General features: G+C 45.8%; 1 protein-coding gene across 1 annotated transcript in view; it reads right to left on the bottom strand.

The window, feature by feature from the left end:
• Positions 1-6,931: 6,931 nt before the first annotated feature.
• Positions 6,932-17,500, bottom strand: part of LOC311125762 (large ribosomal subunit protein uL16m-like) — a 15,646-nt gene continuing 5,077 nt past the window's right edge. Inside the window, exons 4-5 of the mRNA XM_084199790.1 lie at positions 13,805-14,098; positions 6,932-7,419 (exon numbers count right to left, since the gene is read on the bottom strand). Coding sequence (XP_084055916.1) covers positions 7,228-7,419; positions 13,805-14,098 — 486 coding nt within the window. The 3' untranslated portion in view covers positions 6,932-7,227. The remainder of the gene's footprint in view (positions 7,420-13,804; positions 14,099-17,500) is intronic.

Here is a 17,500-nt window from a genome sequence, read left to right as displayed (position 1 = left end):
GTAGCTATATAATATACTGGTTAGATGGGGTGTAGCTATATAATATACTGGTTAGATGGGGTGTAGCTATATAATATACTGGTTAGATGGGGTGGAGCTATATAATATACTGGTTAGATGGGGCGTAGCTATATAATATACTGGTTAGATGGTGTGTAGCTATATAATATACTGTACTGGTTAGATGGGGTGTAGCTATATAATATACTGGTTAGATGGGGCGTAGCTATATAATATACTGGTTAGATGGGGTGTAGCTATATAATATACTGGTTAGATGGGGTGTAGCTATATAATATACTGGTTAGATGGGGTGTAGCTATATAATATACTGGTTAGATGGGGTGTAGCTATATAATATACTGGTTAGATGGGGTGTAGCTATATAATATACTGGTTAGATGGGGTGTAGCTATATAATATACTGGTTAGATGGGGTGTAGCTATATAATATACTGGTTAGATGGGGTGTAGCTATATAATATACTGGTTAGATGGGGTGTAGCTATATAATATACTGGTTAGATGGGGTGTAGCTATATAATATACTGGTTAGATGGGGTGTAGCTATATAATATACTGGTTAGATGGGGTGTAGCTATATAATATACTGGTTAGATGGGGTGTAGCTATATAATATACTGGTTAGATGAGGTGTAGCTATATAATATACTGGTTAGATGGGGTGTAGCTATATAATATACTGGTTAGATGGGGTGGAGCTATATAATATACTGTAATAATAATAATAATATGCCATTTAGCAGACGCTTTTATCCAAAGCGACTTACAGTCATGCGTGCATACATTTTTGTGTATGGGTGGTCCCGGGGATCGAACCCACTACCTTGGCTTTACAAGCGCCGTGCTCTACCAGCTGAGCTACAGAGGACCACCTGTACTGGTTAGATGGGGTGTAGCTATATAATATACTGGTTAGATGGGGTGTAGCTATATAATATACTGGTTAGATGGGGTGTAGCTATATAATATACTGGTTAGATGGGGTGTAGCTATATAATATACTGTACTGGTTAGATGGGGTGTAGCTATATAATATACTGGTTAGATGGGGCGTAGCTATATAATATACTGGTTAGATGGGGTGTAGCTATATAATATACTGGTTAGATGGGGTGGAGCTATATAATATACTGGTTAGATGGGGTGTAGCTATATAATATACTGGTTAGATGGGGCGTAGCTATATAATATACTGGTTAGATGGGGTGTAGCTATATAATATACTGGTTAGATGGGGCGTAGCTATATAATATACTGGTTAGATGGGGCGTAGCTATATAATATACTGGTTAGATGGGGTGTAGCTATATAATATACTGTACTGGTTAGATGGGGTGTAGCTATATAATATACTGGTTAGATGGGGCGTAGCTATATAATATACTGGTTAGATGGGGTGTAGCTATATAATATACTGGTTAGATGGGGTGGAGCTATATAATATACTGGTTAGATGGGGCGTAGCTATATAATATACTGGTTAGATGGGGCGTAGCTATATAATATACTGGTTAGATGGGGTGTAGCTATATAATATACTGGTTAGATGGGGTGGAGCTATATAATATACTGGATAGATGGGGTGTAGCTATATAATATACTGGTTAGATGGGGTGTAGCTATATAATATACTGGTTAGATGGGGTGTAGCTATATAATATACTGGTTAGATGGGGTGTAGCTATATAATATACTGGTTAGATGGGGTGTAGCTATATAATATACTGGTTAGATGGGGTGTAGCTATATAATATACTGTACTGGTTAGATGGGGTGTAGCTATATAATATACTGGTTAGATGGGGTGTAGCTATATAATATACTGGTTAGATGGGGTGTAGCTATATAATATACTGTACTGGTTAGATGGGGTGTAGCTATATAATATACTGGTTAGATGGGGTGTAGCTATATAATATACTGGTTAGATGGGGTGTAGCTATATAATATACTGGTTAGATGGGGTGTAGCTATATAATATACTGGTTAGATGGGGTGTAGCTATATAATATACTGGTTAGATGGGGTGTAGCTATATAATATACTGTACTGGTTAGATGGGGTGTAGCTATATAATATACTGGTTAGATGGGGTGTAGCTATATAATATACTGGTTAGATGGGGTGTAGCTATATAATATACTGGTTAGATGGGGTGTAGCTATATAATATACTGGTTAGATGGGGTGTAGCTATATAATATACTGGTTAGATGGGGTGGAGCTATATAATATACTGTACTGGTTAGATGGGGTGTAGCTATATAATATACTGGTTAGATGGGGTGTAGCTATATAATATACTGGTTAGATGGGGTGTAGCTATATAATATACTGGTTAGATGGGGTGTAGCTATATAATATACTGGTTAGATGGGGTGTAGCTATATAATATACTGGTTAGATGGGGTGTAGCTATATAATATACTGGTTAGATGGGGTGGAGCTATATAATATACTGGTTAGATGGGGTGGAGCTATATAATATACTGGTTAGATGGGGTGTAGCTATATAATATACTGGTTAGATGGGGTGTAGTTATATAATATACTGGTTAGATGGGGTGTAGCTATATAATATACTGGTTAGATGGGGTGTAGCTATATAATATACTGGTTAGATGGGGTGGAGCTATATAATATACTGGTTAGATGGGGTGTAGCTATATAATATACTGGTTAGATGGAGTGTAGCTATATAATATACTGTACTGGTTAGATGGGGTGTAGCTATATAATATACTGGTTAGATGGGGCGTAGCTATATAATATACTGGTTAGATGGGGTGTAGCTATATAATATACTGGTTAGATGGGGTGGAGCTATATAATATACTGGTTAGATGGGGTGTAGCTATATAATATACTGGTTAGATGGGGCGTAGCTATATAATATACTGGTTAGATGGGGTGTAGCTATATCATATACTGGTTAGATGGGGCGTAGCTATATAATATACTGGTTAGATGGGGCGTAGCTATATAATATACTGGTTAGATGGGGTGTAGCTATATAATATACTGTACTGGTTAGATGGGGTGTAGCTATATAATATACTGGTTAGATGGGGCGTAGCTATATAATATACTGGTTAGATGGGGTGTAGCTATATAATATACTGGTTAGATGGGGTGGAGCTATATAATATACTGGTTAGATGGGGTGTAGCTATATAATATACTGGTTAGATGGGGTGGAGCTATATAATATACTGGATAGATGGGGTGTAGCTATATAATATACTGTACTGGTTAGATGGGGTGTAGCTATATAATATACTGGTTAGATGGGGCGTAGCTATATAATATACTGGTTAGATGGGGTGTAGCTATATAATATACTGGTTAGATGGGGTGTAGCTATATAATATACTGGTTAGATGGGGCGTAGCTATATAATATACTGGTTAGATGGGGCGTAGCTATATAATATACTGGTTAGATGGGGTGTAGCTATATAATATACTGGTTAGATGGGGTGGAGCTATATAATATACTGGATAGATGGGGTGTAGCTATATAATATACTGGTTAGATGGGGTTTAGCTATATAATATACTGGTTAGATGGGGTGTAGCTATATACTATACTGGTTAGATGGGGTGTAGCTATATAATATACTGGTTAGATGGGGTGTAGCTATATAATATACTGGTTAGATGGGGTGTAGCTATATAATATACTGGTTAGATGGGGTGTAGCTATATAATATACTGGTTAGATGGGGTGTAGCTATATAATATACTGGTTAGATGGGGTGGAGCTATATAATATACTGGTTAGATGGGGTGGAGCTATATAATATACTGGTTAGATGGGGTGGAGCTATATAATATACTGGTTAGATGGGGTGTAGCTATATAATATACTGGTTAGATGGGGTGTAGCTATATAATATACTGTACTGGTTAGATGGGGTGTAGCTATATAATATACTGGTTAGATGGGGTGTAGCTATATAATATACTGGTTAGATGGGGTGTAGCTATATAATATACTGTACTGGTTAGATGGGGTGTAGCTATATAATATACTGGTTAGATGGGGCGTAGCTATATAATATACTGGTTAGATGGGGTGTAGCTATATAATATACTGGTTAGATGGGGTGTAGCTATATAATATACTGGTTAGATGGGGTGTAGCTATATAATATACTGGTTAGATGGGGTGTAGCTATATAATATACTGGTTAGATGGGGTGTAGCTATATAATATACTGGTTAGATGGGGTGTAGCTATATAATATACTGGTTAGATGGGGTGTAGCTATATAATATACTGGTTAGATGGGGTGTAGCTATATAATATACTGTACTGGTTAGATGGGGTGTAGCTATATAATATACTGTACTGGTTAGATGGGGTGTAGCTATATAATATACTGTACTGGTTAGATGGGGTGTAGCTATATAATATACTGTACTGGTTAGATGGGGTGTAGCTATATAATATACTGGTTAGATGGGGTGTAGCTATATAATATACTGGTTAGATGGAGTGTAGCTATATAATATACTGGTTAGATGGGGTGTAGCTATATAATATACTGGTTAGATGGGGTGGAGCTATATAATATACTGGTTAGATGGGGTGTAGCTATATAATATACTGGTTAGATGAGGTGTAGCTATATAATATACTGGTTAGATGGGGTGTAGCTATATAATATACTGGTTAGATGGGGTGTAGCTATATAATATACTGTACTGGTTAGATGGGGCGTAGCTATATAATATACTGGTTAGATGGGGTGTAGCTATATAATATACTGGTTAGATGGGGTGGAGCTATATAATATACTGTAATAATAATAATAATATGCCATTTAGCAGACGCTTTTATCCAAAGCGACTTACAGTCATGCGTGCATACATTTTTGTGTATGGGTGGTCCCGGGGATCGAACCCACTACCTTGGCTTTACAAGCGCCGTGCTCTACCAGCTGAGCTACAGAGGACCACCTGTACTGGTTAGATGGGGTGTAGCTATATAATATACTGGTTAGATGGGGTGTAGCTATATAATATACTGGTTAGATGGGGTGGAGCTATATAATATACTGGTTAGATGGGGCGTAGCTATATAATATACTGGTTAGATGGGGTGTAGCTATATAATATACTGGTTAGATGGGGTGTAGCTATATAATATACTGGTTAGATGGGGTGTAGCTATATAATATACGGGTTAGATGGGGTGGAGCTATATAATATACTGTACTGGTTAGATGGGGTGGAGCTATATAATATACTGGTTAGATGGGGTGTAGCTATATAATATACTGGTTAGATGGGGTGTAGCTATATAATATACTGGTTAGATGGGGTGTAGCTATATAATATACTGGTTAGATGGGGTGTAGCTATATAATATACTGGTTAGATGGGGTGTAGCTATATAATATACTGGTTAGATGGGGTGTAGCTATATAATATACTGGTTAGATGGGGTGTAGCTATATAATATACTGGTTAGATGGGGTGTAGCTATATAATATACTGGTTAGATGGGGTGTAGCTATATAATATACTGGTTAGATGGGGTGTAGCTATATAATATACTGGTTAGATGGGGTGTAGCTATATAATATACTGTACTGGTTAGATGGGGTGTAGCTATATAATATACTGGTTAGATGGGGTGGAGCTATATAATATACTGGTTAGATGGGGTGTAGCTATATAATATACTGTACTGGTTAGATGGGGTGTAGCTATATAATATACTGGTTAGATGGGGTGGAGCTATATAATATACTGGTTAGATGGGGTGGAGCTATATAATATACTGGTTAGATGGGGCGTAGCTATATAATATACTGGTTAGATGGGGTGTAGCTATATAATATACTGGTTAGATGGGGTGTAGCTATATAATATACTGTACTGGTTAGATGGGGTGTAGCTATATAATATACTGGTTAGATGGGGTGTAGCTATATAATATACTGTACTGGTTAGATGGGGTGTAGCTATATAATATACTGGTTAGATGGGGTGGAGCTATATAATATACTGGTTAGATGGGGTGTAGCTATATAATATACTGGTTAGATGGGGTGTAGCTATATAATATACTGGTTAGATGGGGTGGAGCTATATAATATACTGGTTAGATGGGGTGTAGCTATATAATATACTGGTTAGATGGGGTGTAGCTATATAATATACTGGTTAGATGGGGTGTAGCTATATAATATACTGGTTAGATGGGGTGTAGCTATATAATATACTGGTTAGATGGGGTGTAGCTATATAATATACTGGTTAGATGGGGTGTAGCTATATAATATACTGTACTGGTTAGATGGGGTGTAGCTATATAATATACTGGTTAGATGGGGTGTAGCTATATAATATACTGGTTAGATGGGGTGGAGCTATATAATATACTGGTTAGATGGGGTGGAGCTATATAATATACTGTACTGGTTAGATGGTTACATAATATACTTGTCGATTAACTATGACGCTTCATATAATATGATATGTTCATGGTGAAACGTAATTAATATAAACTGTATACACTGCTTCCTTACTTGGACTTTGTGGTTTCATTCCATGATATTATAGAGACAGTTGTGGAAACGTATTGTCTATTGCCACCTCAACTAAATGAGTGAACCTGTAGTCATCATTTCATTGTACTGTATATCACGTGTATCCTGTACATACGACAAATAAACTGGACTCGAGTGACATATTGGGAGTCTAACAACATCACATGACCCGGTGGATCACTTTGAGTCAAACGTATTGGTTGGAGAGATCGGCACAAAATGGTCTTCAAACAAGGTTAATGGTCATCAAAATCTATCAATCAATCAATCAATCAATCCAACATTAAAAATCCATTGGCACCAACTGTCATACTTCAGATCGCAAAACAGTCGTTTACACAGAACATTTCAGACAAGTATCTTTATTTTTTCCTGATTGGACACCAATCACTGATCTGGGACATACAGTAACAGGCTACATTCCAATAAAGGGAGTCACACAGAAGGAGAGAATTCTCCACGTGACTGGCAGCCATTTTGGTCACATGGGCTGCGTTGTACATCACACCTGGGCTCTGGTCGAAAGTCCTGCCCCGTATAGGCTGTCATTATGGATGCAAGCCATGTTCCAGAGAGCAGTCGGAGGCAGCTGTTAAAATGTCTTTGAGGGCACCACCACCACGACCCCCCCCCCCCCCCCCCTCACACCCTCCCTGGGTTGTGGAACTTTCCGCTGTACTTCCCGTGATTGTGGAGGTCGAAGGGGCTGAGGACCCTCCTGACCCCCAGCATGTTGCCCCTGGCGATCCTCTGGAAGGTCCAGGGGTTCTGGTTGTTAAGTTCCATGTCCTGCTGTTCTCGCTGCATGGCTGCCAGGCTCTCTCTGGACACTACCTGGTGGAGAGAGGTCAGAGGTTACATAAGGACAGGATCAGGTATAGTGTTCCTGCTACCAAGGCTCTCTCTGGACACTACCTGGTGGAGAGAGGTCAGAGGTTACATAAGGACAGGATCAGGTATAGTGTTCCTGCTACCAAGGCTCTCTCTGGACACTACCTGGTGGAGAGAGGTCAGAGGTCAGAGGTTACATAAGGACAGGATCAGGTATAGTGTTCCTGCTACCAAGGCTCTCTCTGGACACTACCTGGTGGAGAGAGGTCAGAGGTTACATAAGGACAGGATCAGGTATAGTGTTCCTGCTACCAAGGCTCTCTCTGGACACTACCTGGTGGAGAGAGGTCAGAGGTCAGAGGTTACATAAGGACAGGATCAGGTATAGTGTTCCTGCTACCAAGGCTCTCTCTGGACACTACCTGGTGGAGAGAGAGGTCAGAGGTCAGAGGTTACATAAGGACAGGATCAGGTATAGTGTTCCTGCTACCAAGGCTCTCTCTGGACACTACCTGGTGGAGAGAGAGGTCAGAGGTCAGAGGTTACATAAGGACAGGATCAGGTATAGTGTTCCTGCTACCAAGGCTCTCTCTGGACACTACCTGGTGGAGAGAGAGGTCAGAGGTCAGAGGTTACATAAGGACAGGATCAGGTATAGTGTTCCTGCTACCAAGGCTCTCTCTGGACACTACCTGGTGGAGAGAGGTCAGAGGTTACATAAGGACAGGATCAGGTATAGTGTTCCTGCTACCAAGGCTCTCTCTGGACACTATCTGGTGGAGAGAGAGGTCAGAGGTTACATAAGGACAGGATCAGGTATAGTGTTCCTGCTACCAAGGCTCTCTCTGGACACTACCTGGTGGAGAGAGGTCAGAGGTTACATAAGGACAGGATCAGGTATAGTGTTCCTGCTACCAAGGCTCTCTCTGGACACTACCTGGTGGAGAGAGGTCAGAGGTTACATAAGGACAGGATCAGGTATAGTGTTCCTGCTACCAAGGCTCTCTCTGGACACTACCTGGTGGAGAGAGAGGTCAGAGGTTACATAAGGACAGGATCAGGTATAGTGTTCCTGCTACCAAGGCTCTCTCTGGACACTACCTGGTGGAGAGAGAGGTCAGAGGTTACATAAGGACAGGATCAGGTATAGTGTTCCCGCTACCAAGGCTCTCTCTGGACACTACCTGGTGGAGAGAGAGGTCAGAGGTCAGAGGTTACATAAGGACAGGATCAGGTATAGTGTTCCTGTTACCAAGGCTCTCTCTGGACACTACCTGGTGGAGAGAGGTCAGAGGTTACATAAGGACAGGATCAGGTATAGTGTTCCTGCTACCAAGGCTCTCTCTGGACACTACCTGGTGGAGAGAGGTCAGAGGTTACATAAGGACAGGATCAGGTATAGTGTTCCTGCTACCAAGGCTCTCTCTGGACACTACCTGGTGGAGAGAGGTCAGAGGTCAGAGGTTACATAAGGACAGGATCAGGTATAGTGTTCCTGCTACCAAGGCTCTCTCTGGACACTACCTGGTGGAGAGAGGTCAGAGGTTACATAAGGACAGGATCAGGTATAGTGTTCCTGCTACCAAGGCTCTCTCTGGACACTACCTGGTGGAGAGAGGTCAGAGGTCAGAGGTTACATAAGGACAGGATCAGGTATAGTGTTCCTGCTACCAAGGCTCTCTCTGGACACTACCTGGTGGAGAGAGAGGTCAGAGGTCAGAGGTTACATAAGGACAGGATCAGGTATAGTGTTCCTGCTACCAAGGCTCTCTCTGGACACTACCTGGTGGAGAGAGAGGTCAGAGGTCAGAGGTTACATAAGGACAGGATCAGGTATAGTGTTCCTGCTACCAAGGCTCTCTCTGGACACTACCTGGTGGAGAGAGAGGTCAGAGGTCAGAGGTTACATAAGGACAGGATCAGGTATAGTGTTCCTGCTACCAAGGCTCTCTCTGGACACTACCTGGTGGAGAGAGGTCAGAGGTTACATAAGGACAGGATCAGGTATAGTGTTCCTGCTACCAAGGCTCTCTCTGGACACTATCTGGTGGAGAGAGAGGTCAGAGGTTACATAAGGACAGGATCAGGTATAGTGTTCCTGCTACCAAGGCTCTCTCTGGACACTACCTGGTGGAGAGAGGTCAGAGGTTACATAAGGACAGGATCAGGTATAGTGTTCCTGCTACCAAGGCTCTCTCTGGACACTACCTGGTGGAGAGAGGTCAGAGGTTACATAAGGACAGGATCAGGTATAGTGTTCCTGCTACCAAGGCTCTCTCTGGACACTACCTGGTGGAGAGAGAGGTCAGAGGTTACATAAGGACAGGATCAGGTATAGTGTTCCTGCTACCAAGGCTCTCTCTGGACACTACCTGGTGGAGAGAGAGGTCAGAGGTTACATAAGGACAGGATCAGGTATAGTGTTCCCGCTACCAAGGCTCTCTCTGGACACTACCTGGTGGAGAGAGAGGTCAGAGGTCAGAGGTTACATAAGGACAGGATCAGGTATAGTGTTCCTGTTACCAAGGCTCTCTCTGGACACTACCTGGTGGAGAGAGGTCAGAGGTTACATAAGGACAGGATCAGGTATAGTGTTCCCGCTACCAAGGCTCTCTCTGGACACTACCTGGTGGAGAGAGGTCAGAGGTTACATAAGGACAGGATCAGGTAGGGCGGCAGGTAGCTTAGTGGTTAAGAGCGTTGTGCCAGTAACCGAAAGGTCGCTGGTTCTAATCCCCTGGCCGACTAGGTGAAAAATCTGTCGATGTACCCTTGAGCAAGGTACTTAACCCTAATTGCTCATGTAAGTCGCTCTGGATAAGAGCGTCTGCTAAATGAGTAAAATGTAAATGTAAATGTAGGTATAGTGTTCCTGCTACCAAGGCTCTCTCTGGACACTACCTGGTGGAGAGAGGTCAGAGGTTACATAAGGACAGGATCAGGTATAGTGTTCCTGCTACCAAGGCTCTCTCTGGACACTACCTGGTGGAGAGAGAGGTCAGAGGTCAGAGGTTACATAAGGACAGGATCAGGTATAGTGTTCCTGCTACCAAGGCTCTCTCTGGACACTACCTGGTGGAGAGAGAGGTCAGAGGTCAGAGGTTACATAAGGACAGGATCAGGTATAGTGTTCCTGCTACCAAGGCTCTCTCTGGACACTACCTGGTGGAGAGAGGTCAGAGGTCAGAGGTTACATAAGGACAGGATCAGGTATAGTGTTCCTGCTACCAAGGCTCTCTCTGGACACTACCTGGTGGAGAGAGAGGTCAGAGGTCAGAGGTTACATAAGGACAGGATCAGGTATAGTGTTCCTGCTACCAAGGCTCTCTCTGGACACTACCTGGTGGAGAGAGAGGTCAGAGGTCAGAGGTTACATAAGGACAGGATCAGGTATAGTGTTCCTGCTACCAAGGCTCTCTCTGGACACTACCTGGTGGAGAGAGGTCAGAGGTCAGAGGTTACATAAGGACAGGATCAGGTATAGTGTTCCTGCTACCAAGGCTCTCTCTGGACACTACCTGGTGGAGAGAGGTCAGAGGTTACATAAGGACAGGATCAGGTATAGTGTTCCTGCTACCAAGGCTCTCTCTGGACACTACCTGGTGGAGAGAGAGGTCAAAGGTCAGAGGTTACATAAGGACAGGATCAGGTATAGTGTTCCTGCTACCAAGGCTCTCTCTGGACACTACCTGGTGGAGAGAGGTCAGAGGTCAGAGGTTACATAAGGACAGGATCAGGTATAGTGTTCCTGCTACCAAGGCTCTCTCTGGACACTACCTGGTGGAGAGAGAGGTCAGAGGTCAGAGGTTACATAAGGACAGGATCAGGTATAGTGTTCCTGCTACCAAGGCTCTCTCTGGACACTACCTGGTGGAGAGAGGGGTCAGAGGTCAGAGGTTACATAAGGACAGGATCAGGTATAGTGTTCCTGCTACCAAGGCTCTCTCTGGACACTACCTGGTGGAGAGAGGTCAGAGGTTACATAAGGACAGGATCAGGTATAGTGTTCCTGCTACCAAGGCTCTCTCTGGACACTACCTGGTGGAGAGAGGTCAGAGGTCAGAGGTTACATAAGGACAGGATCAGGTATAGTGTTCCTGCTACCAAGGCTCTCTCTGGACACTACCTGGTGGAGAGAGAGGTCAGAGGTCAGAGGTTACATAAGGACAGGATCAGGTATAGTGTTCCTGTTACCAAGGCTCTCTCTGGACACTACCTGGTGGAGAGAGGTCAGAGGTCAGAGGTTACATAAGGACAGGATCAGGTATAGTGTTCCTGCTACCAAGGCTCTCTCTGGACACTACCTGGTGGAGAGAGGTCAGAGGTTACATAAGGACAGGATCAGGTATAGTGTTCCTGCTACCAAGGCTCTCTCTGGACACTACCTGGTGGAGAGAGGTCAGAGGTCAGAGCTTACATAAGGACAGGATCAGGTATAGTGTTCCTGCTACCAAGGCTCTTTCTGGACACTACCTGGTGGAGAGAGAGGTCAGAGGTTACATAAGGACAGGATCAGGTATAGTGTTCCTGCTACCAAGGCTCTCTCTGGACACTACCTGGTGGAGAGAGGTCAGAGGTCAGAGGTTACATAAGGACAGGATCAGGTATAGTGTTCCTGCTACCAAGGCTCTCTCTGGACACTACCTGGTGGAGAGAGAGGTCAGAGGTCAGAGGTTACATAAGGACAGGATCAGGTATAGTGTTCCTGCTACCAAGGCTCTCTCTGGACACTACCTGGTGGAGAGAGAGGTCAGAGGTTACATAAGGACAGGATCAGGTATAGTGTTCCTGCTACCAAGGCTCTCTCTGGACACTACCTGGTGGAGAGAGAGGTCAGAGGTTACATAAGGACAGGATCAGGTATAGTGTTCCCGCTACCAAGGCTCTCTCTGGACACTACCTGGTGGAGAGAGAGGTCAGAGGTCAGAGGTTACATAAGGACAGGATCAGGTATAGTGTTCCTGTTACCAAGGCTCTCTCTGGACACTACCTGGTGGAGAGAGGTCAGAGGTTACATAAGGACAGGATCAGGTATAGTGTTCCCGCTACCAAGGCTCTCTCTGGACACTACCTGGTGGAGAGAGGTCAGAGGTTACATAAGGACAGGATCAGGTAGGGCGGCAGGTAGCTTAGTGGTTAAGAGCGTTGTGCCAGTAACCGAAAGGTCGCTGGTTCTAATCCCCTGGCCGACTAGGTGAAAAATCTGTCGATGTACCCTTGAGCAAGGTACTTAACCCTAATTGCTCATGTAAGTCGCTCTGGATAAGAGCGTCTGCTAAATGAGTAAAATGTAAATGTAAATGTAGGTATAGTGTTCCTGCTACCAAGGCTCTCTCTGGACACTACCTGGTGGAGAGAGGTCAGAGGTTACATAAGGACAGGATCAGGTATAGTGTTCCTGCTACCAAGGCTCTCTCTGGACACTACCTGGTGGAGAGAGAGGTCAGAGGTCAGAGGTTACATAAGGACAGGATCAGGTATAGTGTTCCTGCTACCAAGGCTCTCTCTGGACACTACCTGGTGGAGAGAGGTCAGAGGTCAGAGGTTACATAAGGACAGGATCAGGTATAGTGTTCCTGCTACCAAGGCTCTCTCTGGACACTACCTGGTGGAGAGAGAGGTCAGAGGTCAGAGGTTACATAAGGACAGGATCAGGTATAGTGTTCCTGCTACCAAGGCTCTCTCTGGACACTACCTGGTGGAGAGAGGTCAGAGGTTACATAAGGACAGGATCAGGTATAGTGTTCCTGCTACCAAGGCTCTCTCTGGACACTACCTGGTGGAGAGAGGTCAGAGGTCAGAGGTTACATAAGGACAGGATCAGGTATAGTGTTCCTGCTACCAAGGCTCTCTCTGGACACTACCTGGTGGAGAGAGAGGTCAGAGGTCAGAGGTTACATAAGGACAGGATCAGGTATAGTGTTCCTGTTACCAAGGCTCTCTCTGGACACTACCTGGTGGAGAGAGGTCAGAGGTCAGAGGTTACATAAGGACAGGATCAGGTATAGTGTTCCTGCTACCAAGGCTCTCTCTGGACACTACCTGGTGGAGAGAGGTCAGAGGTTACATAAGGACAGGATCAGGTATAGTGTTCCTGCTACCAAGGCTCTCTCTGGACACTACCTGGTGGAGAGAGGTCAGAGGTCAGAGCTTACATAAGGACAGGATCAGGTATAGTGTTCCTGCTACCAAGGCTCTCTCTGGACACTACCTGGTGGAGAGAGGTCAGAGGTCAGAGGTTACATAAGGACAGGATCAGGTATAGTGTTCCTGCTACCAAGGCTCTCTCTGGACACTACCTGGTGGAGAGAGAGGTCAGAGGTCAGAGGTTACATAAGGACAGGATCAGGTTTATTCAACCTGTATTTATCCCCAGCGGGGAACTGACCTTGGCAGGGAAGGGCAGTTTCTTGGCCACCTCCTTGAGGATAGGCTCCACCTCCCCCAGTTCCAGCCGACCCCCCACCTCCACAATCATCCGTCCGTACTTCACCGGCGTGACGTAGTGGTCTATCGCCCCCTTCCCCCCTCCCATCCTCTGGCCCAGGCCCTTCCTGGTGATGGGCTTGTAGGGGGCGTTAATGCGCCAGCGGGCGAAGGTGGTTCGAGGATCCATCCTCCTGTTGATGGTCAGACGCATCATCTCCATGTGACCGAAGTGGAGGTAACCCCCGCCCAGCGCCTGGGGAGAGGAGAGGAGAGGAGAGGAGAGGAGAGGAGAGGAGAGGAGAGGAGAGGAGAGGAGAGGAGAGGAGAGGAGGATGATTAGGTAAGAAGTGGAGGAGGGGGTTTGAAAATGTGAAGAAACAAAATCATAACTTTGATCAGTCACAGAACAATTCTGGAACATTGACCTTTAGGGGGAAGCCTTGATCAATAGAACTACATCCACAGGCCCAGGGGGAAGCCTTGATCAATAGAACTACATCCACAGGCCCAGGGGAAGCCTTGATCAATGGAACTACATCCACAGGCCCAGGGGAAAGCCTTGATCAATGGAACTACATCCACAGGCCCAGGAGGGAAGCCTTGATCAATGGAACTACATCCACAGGCCCAGGGAAAAGCCTTGATCAATAGAACTACATCCACAGGCCCAGGGGAAGCCTTGATCAATGGAACTACATCCACAGGCCCAGGAGGGAAGCCTTGATCAATGGAACTACATCCACAGGCCCAGGGGAAAGCCTTGATCAATGGAACTACATCCACAGGCCCAGGAGGGAAGCCTTGATCAATGGAACTACATCCACAGGCCCAGGAGGGAAGCCTTGATCAATGGAACTACATCCACAGGCCCAGGGGGAAGCCTTGATCAATGGAACTACATCCACAGGCCCAGGAGGGAAGCCTTGATCAATGGAACTACATCCACAGGCCCAGGGGAAAGCCTTGATCAATGGAACTACATCCACAGGCCCAGGGGAAAGCCTTGATCAATGGAACTACATCCACAGGCCCAGGAGGGAAGCCTTGATCAATGGAACTACATCCACAGGCCCAGGGGAAAGCCTTGATCAATGGAACAACATCCACAGGCCCAGGGGGAAGCCTTGATCAATGGAACTACATCCACAGGCCCAGGGGAAAGCCTTGATCAATGGAACTACATCCACAGGCCCAGGGGGAAGCCTTGATCAATGGAACTACATCCACAGGCCCAGGAGGGAAGCCTTGATCAATGGAACTACATCCACAGGCCCAGGGGAAAGCCTTGATCAATGGAACTACATCCACAGGCCCAGGAGGGAAGCCTTGATCAATGGAACTACATCCACAGGCCCAGGGGAAAGCCTTGATCAATGGAACAACATCCACAGGCCCAGGGGAAAGCCTTGATCAATGGAACTACATCCACAGGCCCAGGAGGGAAGCCTTGATCAATGGAACTACATCCACAGGCCCAGGGGAAAGCCTTGATCAATGGAACAACATCCACAGGCCCAGGGGGAAGCCTTGATCAATGGAACTACATCCACAGGCCCAGGGGAAAGCCTTGATCAATGGAACTACATCCACAGGCCCAGGGGAGAGCCTTGATCAATGGAACTACATCCACCGGCCCAGGGGAAAGCCTTGATCAATGGAACTACATCCACAGGCCCAGGGGGAAGCCTTGATCAATGGAACTACATCCACAGGCCCAGGAGGGAAGCCTTGATCAATGGAACTACATCCACAGGCCCTGATGGGAGAGCCTTGATCAATGGAACTACATCCACAGGCCCTGATGGGAGAGCCTTGATCAATGGAACTACATCCACAGGCCCTGATGGGAGAGCCTTGATCAATGGAACTACATCCACAGGCCCAGGGAAAAGCCTTGATCAATGGAACTACATCCACAGTCCCAGGAGGGAAGCCTTGATCAATGGAACTACATCCACAGGCCCTGATGGGAGAGCCTTGATCAATGGAACTACATCCACAGGCCCAGGGGGAAGCCTTGATCAATGGAACTACATCCACAGGCCCAGGGGGAAGCCTTGATCAATGGAACTACATCCACAGGCCCAGGGGAAAGCCTTGATCAATGGAACTACATCCACAGGTCCAGGAAGGAAGCCTTGATAAATGGAACTACATCCACAGGCCCAGGGGAAAGCCTTGATCAATGGAACTACATCCACAGGCCCTGGTGGGAAGCCTTGATAAATGGAACTACATCCACAGGCCCAGGGGAAAGCCTTGATCAATGGAACTACATCCACAGGTCCAGGAAGGAAGCCTTGATAAATGGAACTACATCCACAGGCCCAGGGGAAAGCCTTGATCAATGGAACTACATCCACAGGCCCAGGGGGAAGCCTTGATCAATGGAACTACATCCACAGGCCCAGGAGGGAAGCCTTGATCAAAGGAACTACATCCACAGGCCCAGGGGAAAGCCTTGATCAAAGGAACTACATCCACAGGCCCAGGGGAAAGCCTTGATCAAAGGAACTACATCCACAGGCCCAGGAGGGAAGCCTTGATCAATAGAACTACATCCACAGGCCCAGGGGAAAGCCTTGATCAATGGAACTACATCCACAGGCCCAGGGGAAAGCCTTGATCAATGGAACTACATCCACAGGCCCAGGAGGGAAGCCTTGATCAATGGAACTACATCCACAGGCCCAGGAGGGAAGCCTTGATCAATGGAACTACATCCACAGGCCCTGATGGGAGAGCCTTGATCAATGGAACTACATCCACAGGCCCAGGGGGAAGCCTTGATCAATGGAACTACATCCACAGGCCCAGGAGGGAAACCTTGATAAATGGAACTACATCCACAGGCCCAGGGGAAAGCCTTGATCAATGGAACTACATCCACAGGCCCAGGAGGGAAGCCTTGATCAATGGAACTACATCCACAGGCCCAGGAGGGAAGCCTTGATCAATGGAACTACATCCACAGGCCCAGGGGAAAGCCTTGATCAATGGAACTACATCCACAGGCCCAGGGGAAAGCCTTGATCAATGGAACTACATCCACAGGCCCAGGGGAAAGCCTTGATCAATGGAACTACATCCACAGGCCCAGGAGAAAGCCTTGATCAATGGAACTACATCCACAGGCCCAGGGGAAAGCCTTGATCAATGGAACTACATCCACAGGCCCAGGGGAAAGCCTTGATCAATGGAACTACATCCACAGGCCCAGGGGGAAGCCTTGATCAATGGAACTACATCCACAGGCCCAGGAGGGAAGCCTTGATCAATGGAACTACATCCACAGGCCCAGGAGGGAAGCCTTGATCAATGGAACTACATCCACAGGCCCAGGAGGGAAGCCTTGATCAATGGAACTACATCCACAGGCCCAGGAGGGAAGCCTTGATCAATGGAACTACATCCACAGGCCCAGGGGAAAGCCTTGATCAATGGAACTACATCCACAGGCCCAGGGGGAAGCCTTGATCAATGGAACTACATCCACAGGCCCAGGGGGAAGCCTTGATCAATGGAACTACATCCACAGGCCCAGGGGAAAGCCTTGATCAATGGAACTACATCCACAGGCCCAGGAGGGAAGCCTTGATCAATGGAACTACATCCACAGGCCCAGGGGGAAGCCTTGATCAATGGAACTACATCC

This window comes from Coregonus lavaretus, assembly GCF_964263955.1.
Source record: "Coregonus lavaretus genome assembly, contig: HAP1_SCAFFOLD_610, whole genome shotgun sequence".
Lineage (NCBI taxonomy): Eukaryota > Metazoa > Chordata > Actinopteri > Salmoniformes > Salmonidae > Coregonus > Coregonus lavaretus.
The sequence above is the reverse complement of the archived record's forward strand: the minus strand, read 5'-3'. Positions and strand labels throughout refer to the sequence as shown.